This window comes from Leptidea sinapis, chromosome Z, assembly GCF_905404315.1.
Source record: "Leptidea sinapis chromosome Z, ilLepSina1.1, whole genome shotgun sequence".
Taxonomy (NCBI): Eukaryota; Metazoa; Arthropoda; class Insecta; order Lepidoptera; family Pieridae; genus Leptidea; species Leptidea sinapis.
Window position 1 is genome coordinate 21,911,040 of NC_066312.1, and position 22,008 is coordinate 21,933,047.

The 22,008-nt window shown below is 33.5% G+C and overlaps 1 protein-coding gene across 2 annotated transcripts; it reads left to right on the forward strand.

The window, feature by feature from the left end:
* Positions 1-3,301: 3,301 nt before the first annotated feature.
* On the forward strand, positions 3,302-21,737 carry LOC126978501 (protein disulfide-isomerase A5). Of its 2 annotated transcripts, XM_050827341.1 has the most exons (13): positions 3,302-3,647; positions 3,947-4,182; positions 5,014-5,221; positions 6,898-7,026; positions 7,710-7,810; positions 8,342-8,487; positions 12,938-13,068; positions 14,183-14,341; positions 16,248-16,386; positions 16,918-17,117; positions 18,078-18,255; positions 19,290-19,531; positions 21,657-21,737. In XM_050827341.1, the coding sequence occupies exons 1-13, from the start codon at positions 3,624-3,626 to the stop codon at positions 21,660-21,662; spliced, it is 1,899 nt and encodes a 632-aa protein (XP_050683298.1). In that variant the 5' UTR covers positions 3,302-3,623; the 3' UTR covers positions 21,663-21,737. The 2 variants fall into 2 exon arrangements, with proteins under 2 accessions (XP_050683298.1, XP_050683297.1); XM_050827340.1 differs by having other exon boundaries at positions 3,303-3,647; positions 19,290-21,737.
* Positions 21,738-22,008: the final 271 nt, after the last annotated feature.

A 22,008-nucleotide genomic window follows, 5' to 3' on the forward strand; every position in this document is an offset into this window, starting at 1 on the left:
AATGGCATCTATTCCGCATCGAACTAAAGGCGAATTAAGTAAATTAGATACTAAATCGGTGTAAATAAAAATATACCGATCGAATTGAGAACCTCTTTGAAGTCGGTTATAAAGTAAATAGAGACTGCAATAAATCAAACTTTTTGCCAATCCCACCAGAAATATGATTAGCAGGCAGCTTAGCCTGGAGACTCAAAGTACTCCCTGTTTAATTTTTTGTATAAATGTTTGATAATTCATAATTAAGAGCTAAATCACATAACATATTTTATCATATACAAATTTACATCTGCACTTACTCAATATGAATACGTTATACCTACTAATTTATTTTTCACAAAACTCGCTGTTTTAGTTATCAATGGTGTCCCTGCTATTTTCATAATATTAATAAATTATATTTAATTCAGGATAAAGTGTGATTAAAGCGGTCTATCCATCAATAGACTCTTTAATAGCTTTTTACACGCTTTATTTTAGGTTCAGCTTTATGTATATTTGTTTGTAACCGACTCATTTTTGACCCAATTTAAACGGCCAGATTGCGTTCAAACCTAGTAGATTTATCGAGGACCGATGACAATACATTAATTTGATAAGATTATTTCATTTATCAATTTGCAAAATTAGGTTTTTGGTAATTTATATATTTTTCATCTATCGTTTTTCAATTTTTAGTTCGATTTTCTATAGAAAGCGTGTTTTTTTAGGTTTTTAAAGTATTATTTATTAATTTTAATTTAAATGTTCAGTTTTCATTTTCATAACATAGTAAATAATATATTTGTCTTTGTGTTTGGCCTGGTAACTAAGAACTTTCGGTCGGTCCTAAGCCTCCGCGGTATTCTCTCTTTACGACATCCGGTTCGCCATACAGGTAGTATAAACCGTGGTTGTATCGTGTTCTCCACTACGCGTTCCTGTATGAAAAGGTTAGCTGTTTTTGTTTTGAACAAAAATTTCTGACCCGTACACGAGGACTGACCTGGGCTTATATATTAAATTCAAATTCAAATTCAAAAACACTTTATTCGTGTAGGTCACGGAAATGACACTTATGAATGTCAAAAAAAAAATAAAAATATTGTTTCTTATTGAATTTACCGCTACTTCGTAAAGGGTTGAGCTAATGAGAAGAAGTAGCAAGAAACTCATTGTTATTGTGAAATAATAGGATAATTTAATACAAAGTATGGTCTCCTCTGCTATTCAGAACTTGTAGGCAACGATTATTCATTGAATTAATGAGATTGTTTATGTCATCTTGCGGTATTCGCTCCCAATGGAATTGTAGCAACTACTTCAGCTGTTTGGTAGTTGTCACTCCGTCCAAGGTCCAACTCCTTCAAAACACGTCTTGTAGCATGTCACATGCGTGCTCGATGGGGTTGAGGTCTGACGATTGTGCAGGCCAGAGCAAAACACGGACGTTCTCCGTTGCCAAGTATTGAATGATTTGCCGAGCTGTATGTCATGCATTAAGGTAAAATCGGAGCCCAAGGTTTATGCAAATGGGTGGACATAAGGTCTGAGAATATCCTCAACGTAATTTTCCGCGTTCATCTTTCCATTTACAAAAACAAGCTCAGTTCGCCTGTTCTTTATAATACCCGCCCATACAATAATTGTTGAGCCGCTGTATGGATGAACTTCCTGAATGTACCTGAGCCTTTCAGTATTTTCGGGCTGACGGTACACTCGCACCCTTCTTGTATCAGGCCTAAGCCCGAATCGCGACTCATCGGAAAACATAATTTAATCCCATTGTTCCTGGGTCCATGTTCTGCGTTGCCTACACCATTCATTTCGACGAGCGTGATTCCCGTGACGTATTGGTGGGCAACAATTGGGCGTTGAGCTCGGAAAAAAAATGCTTATAAAAATGTGTGCTGCTCAGGCCCGTGATTGAATTCCTAGATGAATCAGACTTACTTTTACTAGGTATTATAAAAGAAAAACTGAAGAAGATACGTTACCTCAAGAGTTAAGACATATATTTTAATTAAAAATGAATATAAAAGTGAAAAATAGGGTTAGAACAATAAAATTATATGTTTTATCGATTAAAAGCTCATTTATCTATGTTTTTTTCAAAATACAGCTGGAAAACAGCTGATTGGTACTATTCGTACCACACTTTTTTTTAAATTTAGTTATTGAGATAGTAGATATTTCTTTTGCACAATGTTATATTGCACGTCTCCAATATGCAATGCTATGCAGATGACAGTACTGTAGGTATACACGGGCCATGTAGGTCTCTCTCAGGAAATCGTCCACCAGTCCGCTGGAAAAAGCTTTTCCTATCGAGTTTCCTCTTGAGAAGCTTGTGGAATAGATTAAAGTGACCCTTCTTTTATTCAACCCCCAGAATACCTAACCTTCCAAATTTCACCTCTGGTATCGATTGCGCTTCGACATTACACTCTCCTTAATGGCTCACCTAGTATCGGAATACCGGGTGTCGAATTTAGAGCAATTGCCAATTCCGCGTCACCTGAAAGGCAAAGTCAATTGGCTTCAAAAAAACTGGAAGTCATACATAGCACGGCAATAGTGCAACCCAGCCCACATTCTCGCACTCTACAAAGCGCAGATCCGCCCATATTTGGAGTTTGCTCTCATCCCAGATCTGGATCTCACCCTGTAATCATCTCGAACCAGTTAACCGCATGCATTTAATTGTCGGCTATCCTATGCTCTGTGAAAAGGTAGGTCAGTTGGCGTTGCGTAGACACTTTATTATATATATTCAACCGCAATTTTATCATGGGGTTAACTGGGCTGTTTAACTCGATTCCGGTCACCGAATTGATTCTTACCATCTGGGTGTGTAATGTTTTTCTTTAGTGAAGTTTTCGAAAAAAATTCCTCCACGTGCAACCAAACTCAAGAATGAGCTTCCTTGTGCGGTGTTTTTGGGACGATAAGACATGTAACTTAGGCTGGCAACGCTCCTGTAATTCCTATGGTGTTGCAGGAGAATGAATGGCAGCGGTGATCACTTAAAAAGAAACAAATTAAATTGTCAACTTTAGTCATCATGCGCCTATGCTTGGGATTTGTCTGTTCTCCAGTTTTCTTCACCAAGATCTGATGGTAAAGAACTATTCTATATGTGGATCTGGCCTTGAGAAAGGTACTGTAGAACTAATTTTATTACCAATATTTACTCCAATATTATTTATATAAAAAAAAATCCTCTCCACCCTGACGTGGCTGAATCGTGGACATCCAGCCGACGGAGCCATTAAAAAAAACATGCAACAATGTAAACAGTAATCAGTACACACTTGACACTACACACACCATAAATTTCAAGTGTACTTAAATTATTATAATCTATGCTTACAAGTTACATCCTACACAGTACACACTTTTGAATTTGACTTTGAAAGTTAAAACTTAAACGTAATTTATAAGATTTGCAGATTATAACCAAGCTTCAACCGGCGAAGCAAAGTGCAAAAGTGAACTATAAACAGACAATGTTTTTACTCTAACAATTGAGTCGACCTAAAGCAAAATCAACAATCAAGTGTCCACTCTTGTCTCAGTTGTTGAATGTGAAATAAAGTGTTATTATTATATCGGTTAGGACTTGATAATTCACCTTTCTAATTATGCATCGCCACTTGCTGATTCTGGTATGTGACTCTCTTATCGTTTCGTTATTGTTTCTCCTATAAAAATGAAAAACTTGATTCGTTTTGGGTTTTATGTTTGTTTGATCTTTGAGGCTATATTGAACGTCTTTCTATGCTGTTTGCATACCAATACCATTAAATTAATAAATGTTTGGACCCAGTAGGTTATTTATGCTCATCACTGACTGACATAGAAGCATGTTCTATTAAGCAATGAGACTTAAACTGATGAATAACAGTTGAACTTTATTTGAAATGATTAATATATTCCAGTATTCCTAATATTATCTTAATTTCAGTGTTTTGTACTACTATTATATATCATACCAGACTCTGGCTTGGCTAAGAAGCAATCCTCCCTCACACAAATTGATGATATTAAAGAATTCAAAAAACTTACGAAGTCTAAAACAAACATTCTAGTACTATTCATTAACAATAATAAAAAAGTGCATCATTTATTGAACATATTCAAAGAAGTTGCTGAGAAATTGAAGGCGAGAGCTACTTTAGTCACTATTGACTGTACTTCACAGTAAGTTTGACATATTTTATTGAATGTTATTTGAATATAATCAAGGATAATTTATTAATTAGTTAACTCCTGAGGTGCTGAGCTGCCACACCACATTGTCTTACCGATGCCAAGGTCAACAATTTATAAATTGACTGCTACAGATAATTTTTACGGCTGACCACATTTTGACGGCTTGTCGTATTTTACACAGATAAAGCTTTACAATTTAAAAAATCTTTTATAGTCTGTTAATTAATGCATATAATTAATTAATAATAATTTCCCTGTTCATACACACCTGTTCAAGCAGTAAAGAAATTAATCATTCCATACCCAGTTGATATACTAACAGCTTCATCAGATATATCATTTTTTACTGAATCGAAGAGATTAATAACCTGATAAATATTCATTTTAGTTACATGAAGAACGCAAGAACTTCCTTTTTTAGAATTAGGTCATTTTAAAGTGTTTTGTTTTGCTTACATTTTTATAATTAATATCCATGGTGTAGGGTGCAAGAAGTAGATGTTGTTATAAAAGGAAAATAGTTTAAAAGTTTTTTATTTTATTATGTTTTATATATAAATATGAAATGTGATTTTTGCTGAGAGACATAAAAACTAGGACCATTGTGTACATACATCTTAGATCTGTTTAAACTGTTATTATTTAATTTTTGTTTTTAAAATGACTAACGAAATATTCATTTGTTATACTAACATAATATTATCATTCAAATTTTAGGGTAACTATAAGAATAATGGTGGAAGTTTCTGAGGTATACTTTAAAATCCTACTTTGAATAGATATATATGAATTTGAATAAATTTGTAAAATTTTTTACAGGTTTGGCAAGAAGCTTTGTAAGAAGTTAAAAATAAATGCAGATGTACCATATAGCATAAAGCATTATAAGAATGGTGAATTTAATAAGGACTATGACAGACAGGAAACCGTCAACTCTCTTTCAAACTTTCTTTTGGACCCAAACGCTGAAGACCCTTGGGAGGAAGACCCATCAGCCGCTGATGTGTATCATTTGACTGATGGAAAGGTGATGATAGCTTTGATTATAAAATTTTATTATTATTATGTACACCGTAGGGAGGGTCCGTTGCTACTATGTAAGTCGGTACTGGCAAGGAGCCAATCTAATTCCTAGCCAACAGATATGTTTGAAGTGTTTAAGCAAAATGTTTGAACTACACCTTGTATCTTGCTATAAGTTTTTCATATGACTGTTATGTTTTGTATTTTTAGTTCAAAATACTCTGCTTATGATAACCATGACATAATTTTATTTATTTTGGAAAAATGTAGTGAAAAATTTGTAACTTATTCTATTCTTTGTTAAATTATTTTATTTTTCATGGCAATGAATGGATTCTACAAAGTAGAATCAGCCACAAAATGCCACTTAAGGAAAAAAGCATCTATATTTATACAACTAGTCAGGCTATAAATGTTGTTACAGCTTAAAACTGAATTAAGAAAAATTTAATGGAGTGAAATAAAGATTCCTGCTAGAACTCTTTCAAATTTCATTGAAAACTTGAAGCTTATTTGCTTGATAATGAAAAAAAAATCACAATTAAAGAGCTCTGGAATAACCAATATGGCAAAGTGTCTATGTGTACTCATAGCCCCAAAGAAGCTACTCACACACATGGTTGGAATGGAGTACAATGAGGTCATTACTGTGACTGTGTGCACATGTGGTATTTAGGAATGAATACTGTAGTCAAAGTGTATCAAAATACTGTCTTAGAACGTGATGTGAAGCTTCTTAGCAATATACTATTAAAAATGTACTTAGACTTTCTAACAAGACTCTGCACAAGGCACAAACTATCATAGCTTGACTGGAAGTCTATGTTCCGGACTTAATAAGAGCTGAAGACTGGACTAATATAGATCTGAACCTCTTGGACTACAAAATAAACAATATGCCCATTATTAGTACTGAACTAACACCAAAGGGCATTTCTTATAGAAATTTTCTATATTTATTGAAAGAAGAAAGAAAGATGTTTATTTTAAAATGTATAACTAATAGGTACAAATAAATATAAAAGATGTAAAATAAACTTATGATAAACTGCCAACCAGCCTAGCGACACTCTCTAAGAAAAAAGTGATGAAACAACAAGTCATTGATAGATTGACAGATGATGGCTATAATCTTGTAAAAAACGGATAGCCGATATCCGCTATATTTTAAGCAACTGTTTGCTTTGAAACTTAGCTGGATTATACTTCGTCACCAATCGCCATACTGTAATTTCTACTATTTCAAACTTATGTCAAATCATTGCATGTTTCAAACAAAACTAAATTTCAATTTATACTCAGGCAGTCCTGCCTCTTATTACATATATTTTTTTGTTATTTTATGCAATAACAGGACAAACAAGCGTACGGGTCACCTGGTGTTAAGTGATCACCGCCGCCCACATAATCTTGCAACACCAGAGGAATCACAAGAGCATTGCCGGCCTTTAAGGAAGTTTTAAGTTTTTAAGGAATTTACATGATCTTTGCTGCCAACAGCCAAAGTTTTAACTGACAACTATGTAAATTAATTTTTCTAAGCTTATTTATTATATCATTGCTGAGACTAATAAATAAATATGTATAATATTTTGTTAAGGTTAAATGACATCTTATTTGTAACAGAACTTATGGCCAGACTAGGTATATTTATGTGTCTTAATTATTCATTTGTTCCAGGCCTTAACAAATTTCTTGAAGAAAGGTGCAAGTACTGCAATGAAGGCCATGGTTCTGTTCTACGCTCCATGGTGCGGGTATTGCAAGATTTTGAAACCTGAATATGTTAAGGCAGCTGGTGAATTACAAGTAATTACAACTAATTTGTTACTGCTGCAGAAGCATGGTATGATGATGCCTGAAAAAGAACATAATTTTTTGTGAAAATATATTATGTACTTAAAATTTCAAATAGGATTTTTGAACTAACAAACTTCATTTGATTTTAGGTCATCTCAACTGCCTGTTTAAGTCCAAATTGATGGTTTTGGCCCCAAATTGATTATTTAAAAGAAATACTTAAAATTCAAATATTTCTTATTCTTTCTGAACTGCCTGAAGTACTTGCACAAATTCAGTTTAAATATATACAGTGCAATGTAAAATTTATGGTGTCTGCCCACTATAACTTATCACATCATGACATTGCTACGATAGTATCTGATTTTAGAATAATGTGAAGTACTCTTAATTTTGATTAATAGGTGTGATAAAATAATAGATTTTTATATAAATTCAGAAATAAATATTGGATTTTAATTTCAACTTTATTCCTCTATTCTTTTATTTACTATTTTCTTTATTGAAATAGTAAAATAGTATTTTAATTTACATTAATTTGAATTAAAATTTCAAACTAACCAGTTTTGATGATCTTCATTTTCCTTATGTTATTACTATTCCAAAATATCAAAGATGGTGTGTTAAATGTGTGGTCTCAGTACTTGTACTCCTTTTTCTGTCATTGATTTAAATATTATTTTGTTTGCCAGAGTGAAGCTATGTTGGCAGCTATTGATGTGTCTAAGCCAGGTAACTCGAAACTCCGAACAGAATACAACATTACAGGATTTCCTACCATTTTATATTATGAGTAAGTATTAATTTAATCTTAAGTTTGGCAAGTCGTTTTTATTTAATGAAAAAGAACTGTTGAACATTAACATGGTTTAAGTTTATATGGTGGAGTGCATAATGCTATTTTTCTTATATAAAATGATTTTTAAAATAAATATTGCACACACTTGAATTGAATTGCTTGAATGACACATAATATACAAACATATATTACATTATAGAGGTATTCTTTGACAAATATACCCTAATTGAGTTCAAACTTTAAAATTAAATGATTTACAGTCGAATTTCAACCTCTGGGCGACGACTACTTAAAATAATTCGTTGTGTACGTCATTTTTGACAATGTCAAACGGAAATCACTATATCAGATAAGAAAATTAGTACTTAAGTCATACGATCAACTTTACAATTAAATTTTACAATTAAAATTATTGTTAATATCGTTGTCACTGTAATGTTAAACACTTCTGATTTATGGCTGAATAACAACTTCAAATGAAATTAATTTAGGAGTTTCCATAATTGTAATATGTTTAATTAACAGACGTGGACAATTTCGCTACGTTTATAATGGCGACAATAAACTGGAAGCGATCGTGAAATTCGTAAAAAATCCCAGCAGCCAGCCGGAAAAGGTTGAGAGTGTACCGGATCCCTGGGATGTTGACACTCAACTACTGCACCTAACTGGTAAGTCATTTATCAATATGACCTTTCATTATTGTCGAAAGAACCCTTCTAAAGTTGAGTCACAGTAGACATATGTACCAATACGGAAACTACATACAAACGTTCGAAATGACACTCTCACACAAACATGCGCATCGACGAGGCCCCTAAGCGGTTTTCCCGGTGAAAACGAGTCGAGTGTCACGTTGTTATTTGATTCCGCGATCTTTTTAGAAATGCCAGCGTAATGCGTGATATACGGCTATTTGAACTCGGCTTCATCAAAACTCCAATTTTCGTTTTTTAAACTATTAAGTAGTATAGTATATAAGAATTCTTTATTGTTATTTAATTACTATAATTAGTAGGTATTCGAATTATAAGTCCGTGAGATCGATTTTAATAAATTCGTGAACATAATTCACAATACTTTTTTCACATAAGATGGCGGCTGCAATATTTATTATATTTTTTTTTATGAGTGTGGCTTAATTAATGGTTTTCTAGGATGTTTTTTATATTTATTTATTTTGAAGAAAAATATTTACCTACATGTGTTTTGTCGTGGTTTTCGTGAGTGTTGAAACCAGTAACAGCTAGTGCTGATAAAATGAAAATTCAAGATGGCGGCTGCAAAAAAAAATATCAAAATTTCGTCGCGAGTGTGGTCAAGATGGTGGCTGCATGAAATTGTCAATTTTTGCATCATGGGTGTCGTTTTCATAGTTTTTGAGGGTGCTCAAACTGATAGTGCTGAAATAGATAGTGCCGTCAAATGTAAATCCAAGATGGCGGCCGCATGAAATTGACAATTTTTTCGTCATGGGTGTCGTTTTCATAGTTTTTGAGGATGTTGAAACTGACAGTGCTGCTAAAATGTTAATCCAAGTTGGAGCTACATGAAATTATCAACTTTTTTTATCACGGGTGTTGTTTTGATGATTCTCGAGGGCGTTGAAGCCGATGATGCTGGACTTTTGAAATAAAATTATGTGTATGTGACACTCCCGAAAATCTCAAAAATGATACCCAAATTGATTTTATTGAAAATGTCACATCCGCCATCTTGGATCTTGAAATGGGTGTCATATTTGTAATTGACACTCCCGAAAATGTCGAAAATTTTACCCAATTCGATTTTATTGTAAAAGTCACATCCATCTTGGATCTCAAAATAGATATTCGCTATTGACACTCACGAAAATAATAATTGCCCCGTCTAGACATGTTCGTGGGATGACTGCAGGGAAGAGCTTCTTAAGACTGTGGTAGAAGTGAAACTTCCACGGACAAAAAATATTTCCAAGAAAAACATTCAATAAAATGTTGTTTAAAAATATAACATAACAATCATTATATAGACTATATTGCATTATACACTGTATAGCTATCATACATACACTATATATAAAAATCCTACGCTTTTTACTTTTTTACGCTCCGCAACGTCACATAAGTAACTTCGTTCCAAAACTCCTTTTATGCTGCCTACTGCTTCAATGTAGTGTACGCACATGTAGGTAAGTATTTTATCAATAAGGCTTAGTTTCCATACTGATACATATGTCTACTGTGGTTGAGTAGTTCCGAATTAGCTATCATCGAAAGCACTGATGCCGTAGTTCAGTCCGAAAACAATATGGAAGACATCCAAAAAGAATATGAGAAGTATATAAACAGGTATCATAAGATAAGCAATGAAAATTCTATTACTCAGTGTTTCCAGGACATTTCAAAAATAACGGCGAATAGCGATCATGTGATTCCTTCGGAGTCGCGAGTATGATTAAAACGGGTTGCACTCCGGGAGTGCCGGCAGAAGTGAAAACTTGAACACCAACGTTGTGCACTTTTGTATATTTTAGAATTGTTAGGGAATAATTTTGCACGAATTGCTTTATTTATCAGTATAAAAGTACTAGAATTTACGTGATTAAATACAATATTTATTTATTGCGCTATCTTACACAAAAATGACCATTTATATTACATAAAAAATTAAAATTTCAGAACTATTAGAATTATTTTATATTAAAAAGTTCATCTCTCAGAAAAATCAACATTCATTCACGCGAGTTTATCATTTTATACCTTTCCATCCATAATGTCAACGACTGTCTCATGAAATTTCGTTCAGTTCACGTGTACTGACACGAGTTTAACATTTTATACCCATCCCAAGACAAGTGCTCAACGCCGCAAAAGAAGTTTTAGGTTCTTCAAAAAACTAAGAAACCTGTCTGCTTACATAGTATAATCATTGTGTATAACTTTGGGCTGGCTGCGACGTATTTTCTTCACAATGCCATGGTAATAACTAATATTATTAATATACCTTGCGGATTGCGAAAAGGTATTTTCCTATGACATGAATTATCTGCTAGTGAATTTCCAGGTTAAAATTTTTGGTAAAGTATTAACAGTTATAAATATAAAGAAACTGAACAAGTGCGAGTCGAACTCGCCCACCAAGGGTTCCATAAACATTATTAGGCACCTAAAAACGTCTTCGTCAAAAGTCATTTTTCGTCAATAATTCAAATCTTAGTTTAGCTTGTTACCTAGTTTTCTTTGCTTGCCACATGTCACGGCAACTCAACTAAAAGTTTTGACCGTTGTTCCTTGCATAAGACCCTGTTTTTAATGATTTAATTACAAATGTATAGTGTTCAGACTTTTACCTATACTTGAGGTTTAAGACGGCCTGATTACCTGCCAAATTTCATAGTTCTCAGGTCAACGGAAAAAACCCTATAAAATTGAGTGGAAATATACGTTTATTGCGGCATAAACGGCCATATCTTTTTTTACGTTACTTTACGATTTTTTCACCGTTTCAAGAGAACTAACTAACTGTAACTCGATACCACCACGTGTTCCCGAGATAAAGGTTCTTGTCAGACAGTCAGACAGACAGACAGACGGACGGATGGACGGACGAACGGACAACAAAATGATCCTATAGGGGTTTCGTTTTTCCTTTTGAGGTACGGAATCTTTAGGGGTCGGATAAACATATTCATGGACTAGAAAATCTGTTATTTAGTTTATTTTAAGCGGACACTTACGATATTTGTATAGGTAGTGATTTGATTGTAAATTGTAAAATATGGAAATTATAGTTAAATTAAGTTTGAATATATTTTGTTTTTATATAATTTTAATGTATCACGAGATCTACGAACGTAATAACACTGTGGTTATCATTTCAAATTAAATGTAAAACATATTTACATTACATACATATATAATACTCTTATTATATGAAGTGATCTATTTCACTTGTACTTGTATTATTTTTACGTATTTTTTTCTTAAAAAGAATAAAATATTGTAATAAGGATTTATTTTTTATGCAACCTTATTGCATATAAAAATTATTATTCTTCGCAAAAATGTGCAAATCAGACACTGACAGTAAAAGACACAGACAAATCAAAAAGTCTGTAAATCTCAATATTTTCGATAAATAACTAAGTGGATTTAAACATGTTAATAAAGAAATTTCTAGGATATTTTAAGTGTATGTTCATAATGCATTATTCGTATAGTAGAGTAGTGTGTTCATAAGTGAATTAAGCTCGGTTCATATTGAATCGAGGCGCGCTAGAAGTCAATCGGTTACGTTTATTACCTACGACTAGATTGACTAGGTCGCGCCAGAGAAGTGGTGGGGAATCTGTCGCGCCACAACACGCGACACTAATGTGAATCTGTCATTACAACGCGTAACCGCAAGGGATGCAGTTCATTCCTCAACTAGATATTGCTTGTTTTTGGTTTGTTTTAGTTTATAAAATTATTTGATGATCTTATCGAGTTTACCAGTGGGAGGCTCCTTTGCACAGGATGCTGGCTAGATTGTTGGTACCACAACGTCGCCAATTTCTTCCGTGAAGCAGTAATGTGTAAGCATTACTATTTTTCGGTCTGAAGGGCGCCGTAGCTAGTGAAGTTACCGGGCAAATGAGATTAACATTGTGTGTCTCAAAGTGACGAGCGTTATTGTATTGCCGCTGAGAATTTTTGTGTTTTTCAAAAAGCCTGAGTGGCACTGCATTCTACTGGTCAAGGCGTATTAATTACCATCACATTAATGTCTCTTCCCTTATTTTCATAAAAAAAAGTTAGTACTACGGCAATATAGTGTCTAGAGAGTGTCATAGAGTAAGTACTTACCTACTCTATGACACTTAATGTAAAGTATAAAGGTAAGGATCAGGGTATTTCTTTTTTTTTTAAAGAGTCGCCAATAGCAGAAATTAAATTTCATTATCAAAATCAGTGTCAGTATCAGAAGATTCCAATATAAACGCGTATTCGCACCACTTCATGAATATTCCGAAAAAGCGCCAGATTGCGCCACAACACAGCAATATGAACCTAGCTTTAGATTAAAATCTTCAATGTTCATTAATTATTACATGAGGAACACCAAACAATATTGCTAATTCCGCTTTTTTATCTGTAGGGGATAACTTCGATTCAACTCTGGCGCAAATTGAACACGCCGTTGTCGTGTTCTATGCTCCTTGGTGCGGTCACTGTAAGAATCTGAAACCAGAACTCATAAAAGCAGAGGAGAGACTACGCAATGAAAAGGTAACATTAAATATTTTGTCACGTTACTGATGTTAGATGCTGAGGACGGGCGAATCAATTAATGTTACATTTACTAAAGTTGGGCCTCCTCCTTGGTCGTTCACTCTTGACAGTGGTCGTGGTTGCATGATGAGACTAGGTACACACATTTCGTATCTATGGTAGATGTGGCTGTCTTCGCAATGCGCCTCCAGTTGCCACGGTCTTCAGCGTTACGGGAACATTGGACTATGGTGGTTTGTCTCGCTGCCTTTATCAGGTCTGTCCAACGCGTAGGTGACCGACCTCGTGACCGCTTGCTATCCATAGAACGACTCGTCGTCTAAGGACGATAATGGAGTTTTGGTTTCGAGTAACGTGCCCAAAGTACTTGAGGATTCGTATTTGCACAGTCGACGATAATCTCTCCGGCACTTTGAGTTCTTCTAATATCGAAACTGTCCGTACAATCCGAAACGCAGTCCAACAGTCAAAGTTGGGCAGGTCAGTGCTAACACTTAGTTTACATAATCAGTCCGTAGTCGTAATAATTTCTTCAGGTATTTTCTATGATTAAGGCGAGTGTTACAAATTTAAATTAACTATTTAAAGGATTAAAACGCATGTTATTGCAGCCGTATTTTTACATTAGATTTTGCGTGTTCGCGTGATCTGGAAAGCTCTCGAAACGTCGGTTAAACTAGAATAATAATAAAAATGCAACTTTTACGCAAAATTTATTGTAAAACACAGTTACAATTAAAAGCGTTTTAATCCTTCAAATAGTGTTTTATTTAAATTTCTTCACAATTTCACAAGTTATTGAAGTTTGCACAATTTACAACTATTCAAGTTCTTTTTGTTGGGGCAATTTTTTATTCTTGTTATCGAAGAGTTGAAGGAAATATAAGAAGAAAGGATATTTTAAAAATATATACGCCTTTGAATGAAAGCGAGGTTTTTTGTTGACTTTATTTGATTGAAAAGCGGATTGATTACAGACAATAAACCGGATGTTCTATTTATACACCTACTGCAATAATGTAATAGTATATGGAATTTTGATAAAAAAATATTTTATACAAAGCACCAAGTACTTAAAAAAAAAATAACATAAAAATTTTATGTTTTTCAGATGAACGGTAAAATAGCCGCCGTTGACGCTACCGCTCACAAGGAATTAGGTTCAAGGTACAACGTGAAAGGATATCCCTCCATAAAGTACTTCAACTACGGCCAATTCAAATACGATATTAATGCTAGAACCGAGGCCGCTGTTGTGAACTTTTTGAAGGTTAGTGACCCCTTGAGTATTTTATAGTCACATAGGCCTTTTAGTCTGCGATAATAAAACATATAGAATTATATGCAGTACCGGAAACGACGCGCAAAAAGTCTGACACACAAAATATCCTCGTAGATCTGACAGACTGCGCCGTACAAAAACATTTAACGCAAACGACGCTCACTTTAGTCTGTCGTCTGCACTCGCTAGTGAATGACGTGTATCATGGCTCTAGACGTCGATGTCTAGATGAAAGAGAAAACAGACCAGCGCTGATACATCTTCGGGAGAGTATCATGACAGAAATTTAAGAAGTAAATTGTCGGATGAAGTGTGCAAATTTATTTGGATATAGGTACCTAGATTTAGAACTGAATGTTTAATATGAAACAGTCCCTTTATTAGTTGTTCTGAAGGAATAGGATGAATACAAAATTCTCTATTTCTTCTTCTTTTTTTATATCTCAAGTACGAAATAATACACCTCAATCTCTGTACTTCCATTGCGTGTACATCTCTATAGTCTTGCCGACAAAATGAGCGAATGAGTACGTCGTGTGTGTTGAGTCTGTGAAATATATATCTGCCACAAACATTTTGCACGCAATGCAGACTTTATGTCGATAGCACAAAAAGTGTGTCATCTGCGATAGGCTATAATATGTTTATAAACCAGAGAGTTTACAACGAAAAAACATACAACCATGAACATTACTGGTTGGACACAAAAACCGTGTTTCCTCACGTAAAATAAAACCTTGTCATTAAATCGCTATTTATTTATAGATGAAGTCAACAAAAGTTATGCAACACGTATAGTCAAAAGACAAAGACGATCAATAAAACACACATCATAAAGTGTACCTATATATGTACCTATATATATATATAATTCTTCTGTACGTGTGCTGACAGTAAACTCAACTCCTAAACGTCTGAACAGATTCTAATGAACTGGTAGCTGGGCGATTTTGAGAGTGTTCTAGTGAATTTGAGATTGGTTAAGATTCCCAATACAGTCGAAATATAATTCTCGTTAGTGATCTCTTAACGTCTGGACCGATTTTTCAAATTTAATACAGGGCAACATCTGTCGGGTCCGCTAGTATATATATATACTACTAGCTGACCCGGCAAACGTTGTTTTGCCATATAAATTGTATTGATCTTTTGCTTGCTAGTTGATAAGAGATGGCGCTAGTTGTATTCATTAGTAACAATCACACTTCTTTTATATTTTGTATAATTAAACTATACACTATAGTTTTATAAATTATAGCCTATATGTTATTCTGGTGTGTAAGCTATATTATTGTAAGGTTTCATCAAAATCTATTAGTAGATTTTGCGTTAAAGAAGTTCAAACATACATCGAGACATACAAACTTTCACATTTATAATATTAGTAGGATGGCAAATATCCTATTTTAGAAAAAAAACTCTGCTTTATTGCCTTCAGCCGTATATATGTATAATAGCAACAACACTGTTAGAAAAGCTTTTAGGTATTTGTGTAAAAATGTACCAATTATATTGATTTACTAGCTGACCCGGCAAACGTTGTTTTGCCATATAAAGTATAATTCACGCGATAGTTTTATAAATAATAAAATATTGCCTATATTATAGCCTGTACATCATTCTGTTCTATTGTCAATAGTTTTTGCAGCGCACGCAAAAATAGGTTTTCGATTTTACACCTTGTGTTACAAATTAGCAATTTTATTACGGATCCCTAATTTTGAAAAAAAAACATAGCCTATAGCATTCCTCGATAAATGGACTACCCAACACTGAAAGAATCATTCAAATCGGACCAGTAATACCAGAGATTAGCGCGTTCAAACAAACAAACACTGCAGCTTTATAATATTATTAGTATAGATTATGTGTATTTATGTTTTATTGTTTGTAGAACCCGCAAGAACCACCAAAATCTGACCCAGAGGTGCCGTGGAGGGATGAAGAAAGCAGTGTTCGTCATCTGAGTTCAAACACGTTTAAACAGGCGTTGCGCAAAATCAAACACGCCCTTGTAATGTTCTACGCACCTTGTAAGTTTACTGGAGGATGATAACCGATCATTGGAATTTTGTACTTAATCTTTCTTTGAACCATCTATGAGACGGCATATTGGTATTTTTAGCTTTGTATTTGTGACAGATAATATTTTTCTATTTGAATAAGTTTGGTATTTGTATTTTAAGTAATCTTTAACTAGATATTAGATATAGAAACGTGAGTCGCCGTAAGACGAAACTTTTTAACATATTCTATATATATATATATATATATATATATTTAAAAATTTAGTTGCTTACGCACAAAGTGGTAATATTAAAGGAATTGTGCGAACCAAATTGCCAACAAAACCGAGTTCTCGATAAGGAGATTCACCAGTATATGTCATGGACTAGCCATTGCTGCTGAACATAATTTAGTGAAGGGAATGATTCGTCATACGATGTGGTTACAAGCAATTGCGTTAAATCTTTCGAATCGAATGGAGATATTATTATTTTGTAGTATCTGCAAATGTAGAACAGTCGTACTTATCTCAATAAAACAAATCTGATTGTCAACAGGGTGTGGCCACTGTAAGAGATCTAAGCCCGAATACATAAAAGCCGCAGAAGCATTCGCGGACAATCTCTTGGTAATGTTTGGCGCTGTAGATTGTACCGTAGAGACAGGCCTATGTTCAGAACTGCATGTTAAGTCGTATCCCACTTTCAAGTATTATAAATATTATGACTCTGCTGAAGATTACACTGGGGGTAGAAAGGTAAGAAAGTAACTACTTTCCTCTATCTTCTTTAACTCTTCCATTATTATTATTATTACTATCGAGAATTTCGAATTAAGAACGACTTCAGTTCTGTCTAACTAAAACTCATTTTTTTTTCTGTTTCTCAATAACTGTGGTGGGCACATGTCATTTAAAGATAGTTCATAAATTAACCTCATCTTTATTACGACTTACTTCAGATCTGCGTTTTTGAATACTTTTGACAGTTGCCTAAGTACGCTTATTTCTCATTTAGGTGACACAGCTTGACTCAGCAGTTTCAGACGATTCTAGCAATATGTGCATATAATTTTTAATAGGATAAAGGCACATTTACTTGCAAGGCTTTTTTATAAAAGTAAGATTTTGAGCACGGACTAGTAAAATAATAAGGACTCCGTGTCACCTTACATAACAGTGTAGCACCAAAACAAGCCGATTAACGTGTAAATACATAGCCCCACGCACACACACTACTACAGGCCAATAGGAGGCCATTATGAGAATTGTCATCGTCTGTGACAGATCAGTTTGCGTCGCAATAAAATATTTTAAAAATGCCATCGTGCGTGCGAAAACGTACGTGTAAAAACGACACAATATAAGTATTTGTGGCCATATATGATTATTTAAGGGAGAAAAAATTGTGTAACTAGTATCCCCGATAGCCGCACACACACTACTAGCATAACGGTGCTTCACATGCTAATATCACGGCGCGGAGTCCTTCTTTTTTTACTTGTCCGTGATTTTGAGCTGTTATTTGGAAGATGTGCGTAAGTCTGCAATAAAACAGTTTTGAATATTCATTACATTTTGATTTATATATTGTTTTATAATAGTTATAATAATTGCAAATTATTTGCAATAATAGTCACATAACCTTATAATCAAGTGAGATTATTGAATTTGTTTTAATTAATTGATAGGGTATAATGTTAGCGTTTTCCTTTTCAGACCGCAGACTTTGTACAATTTATTCATACCCAAATAAGTGTATCTCAAGAACAACAAAAGGGTGTGAAAAAGCATGATCAAACTGGTTTTGGAGTCAATGTCATAATAGGGAACGATGGCAATTATGAGACAGTTCTTGGTAGCAATCAACCCAGCTTTGTAATGTTTCATGCAATGTGTGAGTAAATTTAATCATCTATAGTAGGTATAGATTATAGATTCTATACCTCATATAAATAAAATTGAATTATCTGTCGCCACAGCTTGTTTCGCCATCTCGGCACCGATGTGTCGAGCGACGTCTAATTCCGTGGTCATTTATTTGGACGAGAAGGCCAAATTGGCCTCTTGAAAGCCTGTTTTTATGAAAATAAGGGGCAAGACGAGCAGGACGTTCAGCTGATGGTAATTGATACGCCCTGCCCATTACAATGCAGTGCCGCTCAGGATTCTTGAAAAACCCTAAAAATTTCCGAGCAGCATTACAACTGCGCTCGTCACCTTGAGACAAGATGTTAAGTCTCATTTGCCCAGTAATTTCACTAGCTACGGCGTCCTTCAGACCGAAACACAGTAATGCTTCGTAGCAGAAATAGGAGCTGTTGTGGTACCCATAATCTAGCCGGCATCCTGTGCAAAGGAGCTTCCACTGGTAAATACTCAGTTGCAATATTTTATTGAGAAAAGCGCCTTCAATTCGGCCTACCACGGAGTACTACACTACTACTCTTCCCGCCTATACACTGAGCGAGTGTTCCCCAGTTGACCGCATACTACGAAGAACGACTCGAATCATACTTGTGTGTATTGCCCGTTGGTCACCTCTTATATAACAATAAATAGTAGTTTAAAAAATACTTAAAACACGCTATTTATAGAAAACCGAACTAAAAAGTATAAAATATGTTTTGGAATTTAAAATTAACATCGGGTCCTGCCTTATAGACAAATTAACAAAATTCTTATTTTGCAAATTGAAAAAATGGATTAATTTTATCAAATTAATGTATTGTGATCGGTCCTCGATAAAACGACGAAGTTTTAAAGAAAAGTGGCCGTTTAAAGTGGGTCACAATCGCGCCCAAATGAGTCGGTTACAAACAAACATACATACAGGTGGAGCTTTTAGACAGCGTGTTAAAATGCGATCTTTCGTACATGTCTTTTACAAATACCGATATATTGTGTGTGACTTATTATTTTATTTGACAGGGTGTGATCATTGTAACGAAGTGAAACCCAACTTCAGCCGCCTCGCGACTAAGCTAAAGAGCGATAAGATAAATGTCAACATAGTCGCTGTAGATGCAATGGAGAATCCCAAAGTGTCGGATTTCGCTGGAATCAAATCATTGCCAACTTTCAAATTGTATTCCAGCCTCAAAGAATTACGAGTATACGACGGTGATAGGAGTATTGAGGATATGTACACCTTTTGCAAGACGGCACAAAAGGTTAATGACGAATTGTGATATGGATAAGATTATAGAAACAATCGTATGTACACAAGTAGTTTTCTAAAACTAATGTACCTACGTAGATATGTTATATATTATATATTATGTAGTTGTTAAATGTAGCTATATTAATAGTTCTCTACAAAAATAACGTATAATTGGACAAATAATAATTATATATTTTTAACGAACCACTTACATCAATTATAATCTAGCAAATTCGTTTGTGACATTCATTTGAACACAGAGCGCGCGGTCGACAAAACAATCTTTTATCGTTCCGTTGTTAAGAAACGTTTTCGATCGACCGTTTTTCACTGACTGCAAATCCTACTACTACCAAAAGGTCTTTTCATTTTTAGGTATATGTATAGCCTTTAACACTGACAAATAATGTGGCTTTCTATTTTGTAATAGAATTTTCAAAGTTGGTTCAGTAGGCCCAGAGAATGCCAGCTTAACCTCACAGCTTCACAAACTTTACCTCAATTACTGCACTGATTTACTGAAATAAAATGCGTTATAAATAGTTAGTTCCTCCAGCCATTGTGCCACCATAATTAGAACAAAACATAAAAATATATTTAACGGAATAGTTAATTTGATATATATATATATTATCTCTGTCGTATTGACAGGTGACCTCATTAGATTAAGAGTAGCGTTCTCATGATCAGACACGAATTTTAAAATTAATTAATGTTTTGATTTCATAATGAAATTTAATTTCATAATGAAAGTTAACAATTAAATGCATTATCTTTTAATATGCAGACCGTTCCTAACAAAAGCTTACAAAGTCAATAGAAAATACTGCTAAGTTATATTTTTATGTGACTAGTTTTTGTATTTAAAGAACAAATGTAGATAATTGTTATTATTAATTCATACACACTCGATCTATTATGATGTAACGATTACATGCGAAAGAAATGGGTAACGGATAAGAATATATTTTCATATGTATATCAGATATCCTGTGAATGTAGTAAAAATATTTGGTAACGATTATAAAATTAGTTTAAGTAGCAATTAACCCTTAAGTTGTGTTACAGTTTTACGAGTGGGTCAATTTGTTACTTATTAATATCGTCGTCATAGCTGAGTCAATATGTCTGCCTGTAAAACTTTTGAGTGCAACAGAGAGTGCAGACAGCCAAAATTAAATAACGTATAAAATGAATTCACTCATAAAACCCAAACTATGTCTCTTTTGTTTGTCCAAAATGTTTTTTTACATATTATTGTGTCATGAATCACATTAAGTAATATTAAAAAGTTAAAATTAGTTTATCCTTTGCTCATTCATTTATATAAATGTATTTTTTCTATGAATTTTATAGCCTCTATAGATCAGAAAGTACTTAAAGCGATAATATTTAATTATTTACATATTTTTGATATTCTATACACTATTCAAGTTTACAATGTTTTATAGCTATTAAGTATAAAATATGTCGATAGTTGTTGATGAATTTAATTGTAAAAGTTTGTATACTTATTAGTAAATCATTCATTAGTTTGTTTCATTAAGGGCATACATTCAAAATAGATTGATTAGGGGATAGCAATAAGTAATCTACTTAGGCCGCCCCATATAACACAAATATTTTTGTTTATTTTTTTATATTTTCTTGTTTACCAGTAGTAGTATATGAAGTATGTATCGCTTCTTTAGTGTTAGTTAAAATAAATTTAAATATTTGAATATTATAGTGAAAAATAAGTATGACCTTCATACCACACAAAAGCTACAGAAAAACATTTTATATCACTATTTTGAAGGTAGGCTCTTAGAACTTAAAATAAACAGTATTGTAATGGGTAGGGCGTATCAATTACAATCATCTGAACGTCCTGCTCGTCTCGTCCCTTATATTCATTAAAAAAAAAAAACAAATAGTAAATATAGACATGTGATGATGCTTCCAGACTGTTAAATACTCATTTTGTTATCCATAGATGTCATTATTTTATTTACAGGATTAAAGAAAAAACTCAGTGTCCCGATTAAAACACGATTATAACTATATTAAGTTAATTAAAACCTCTAAGATTCAGAAGAACGATCCAATAAGGCGAATAAAATACTCTAAACATTTATTTTTGTTATCTTTTTCAGATTTAAAGTAAGGATAATATTTCAAGAAATTGTCAATATGCAATTCCCTTGTTATGTTAGTAAATAAAGTTTATTTATGTATGTGTTGTTTTTATTGTTAGGTTTTGATAAACATTCTAACCTTATCAATGCTTTTAAATGACTAAACATCCAATATTTTTAATGATCTTAGTGTAAGTATAAATGCTATGTATATATGGGCGCAAATTACCACCTACCGTCAATAGTTGGCAACTATTGATATTTATGTTTTAGTTTATCATTAAAATGAATATAATTGATATAGATATATCTGAAATATATAGAATTTAATTACAAATAGCTATTTGTAAACATAAAACCGTTATTTATT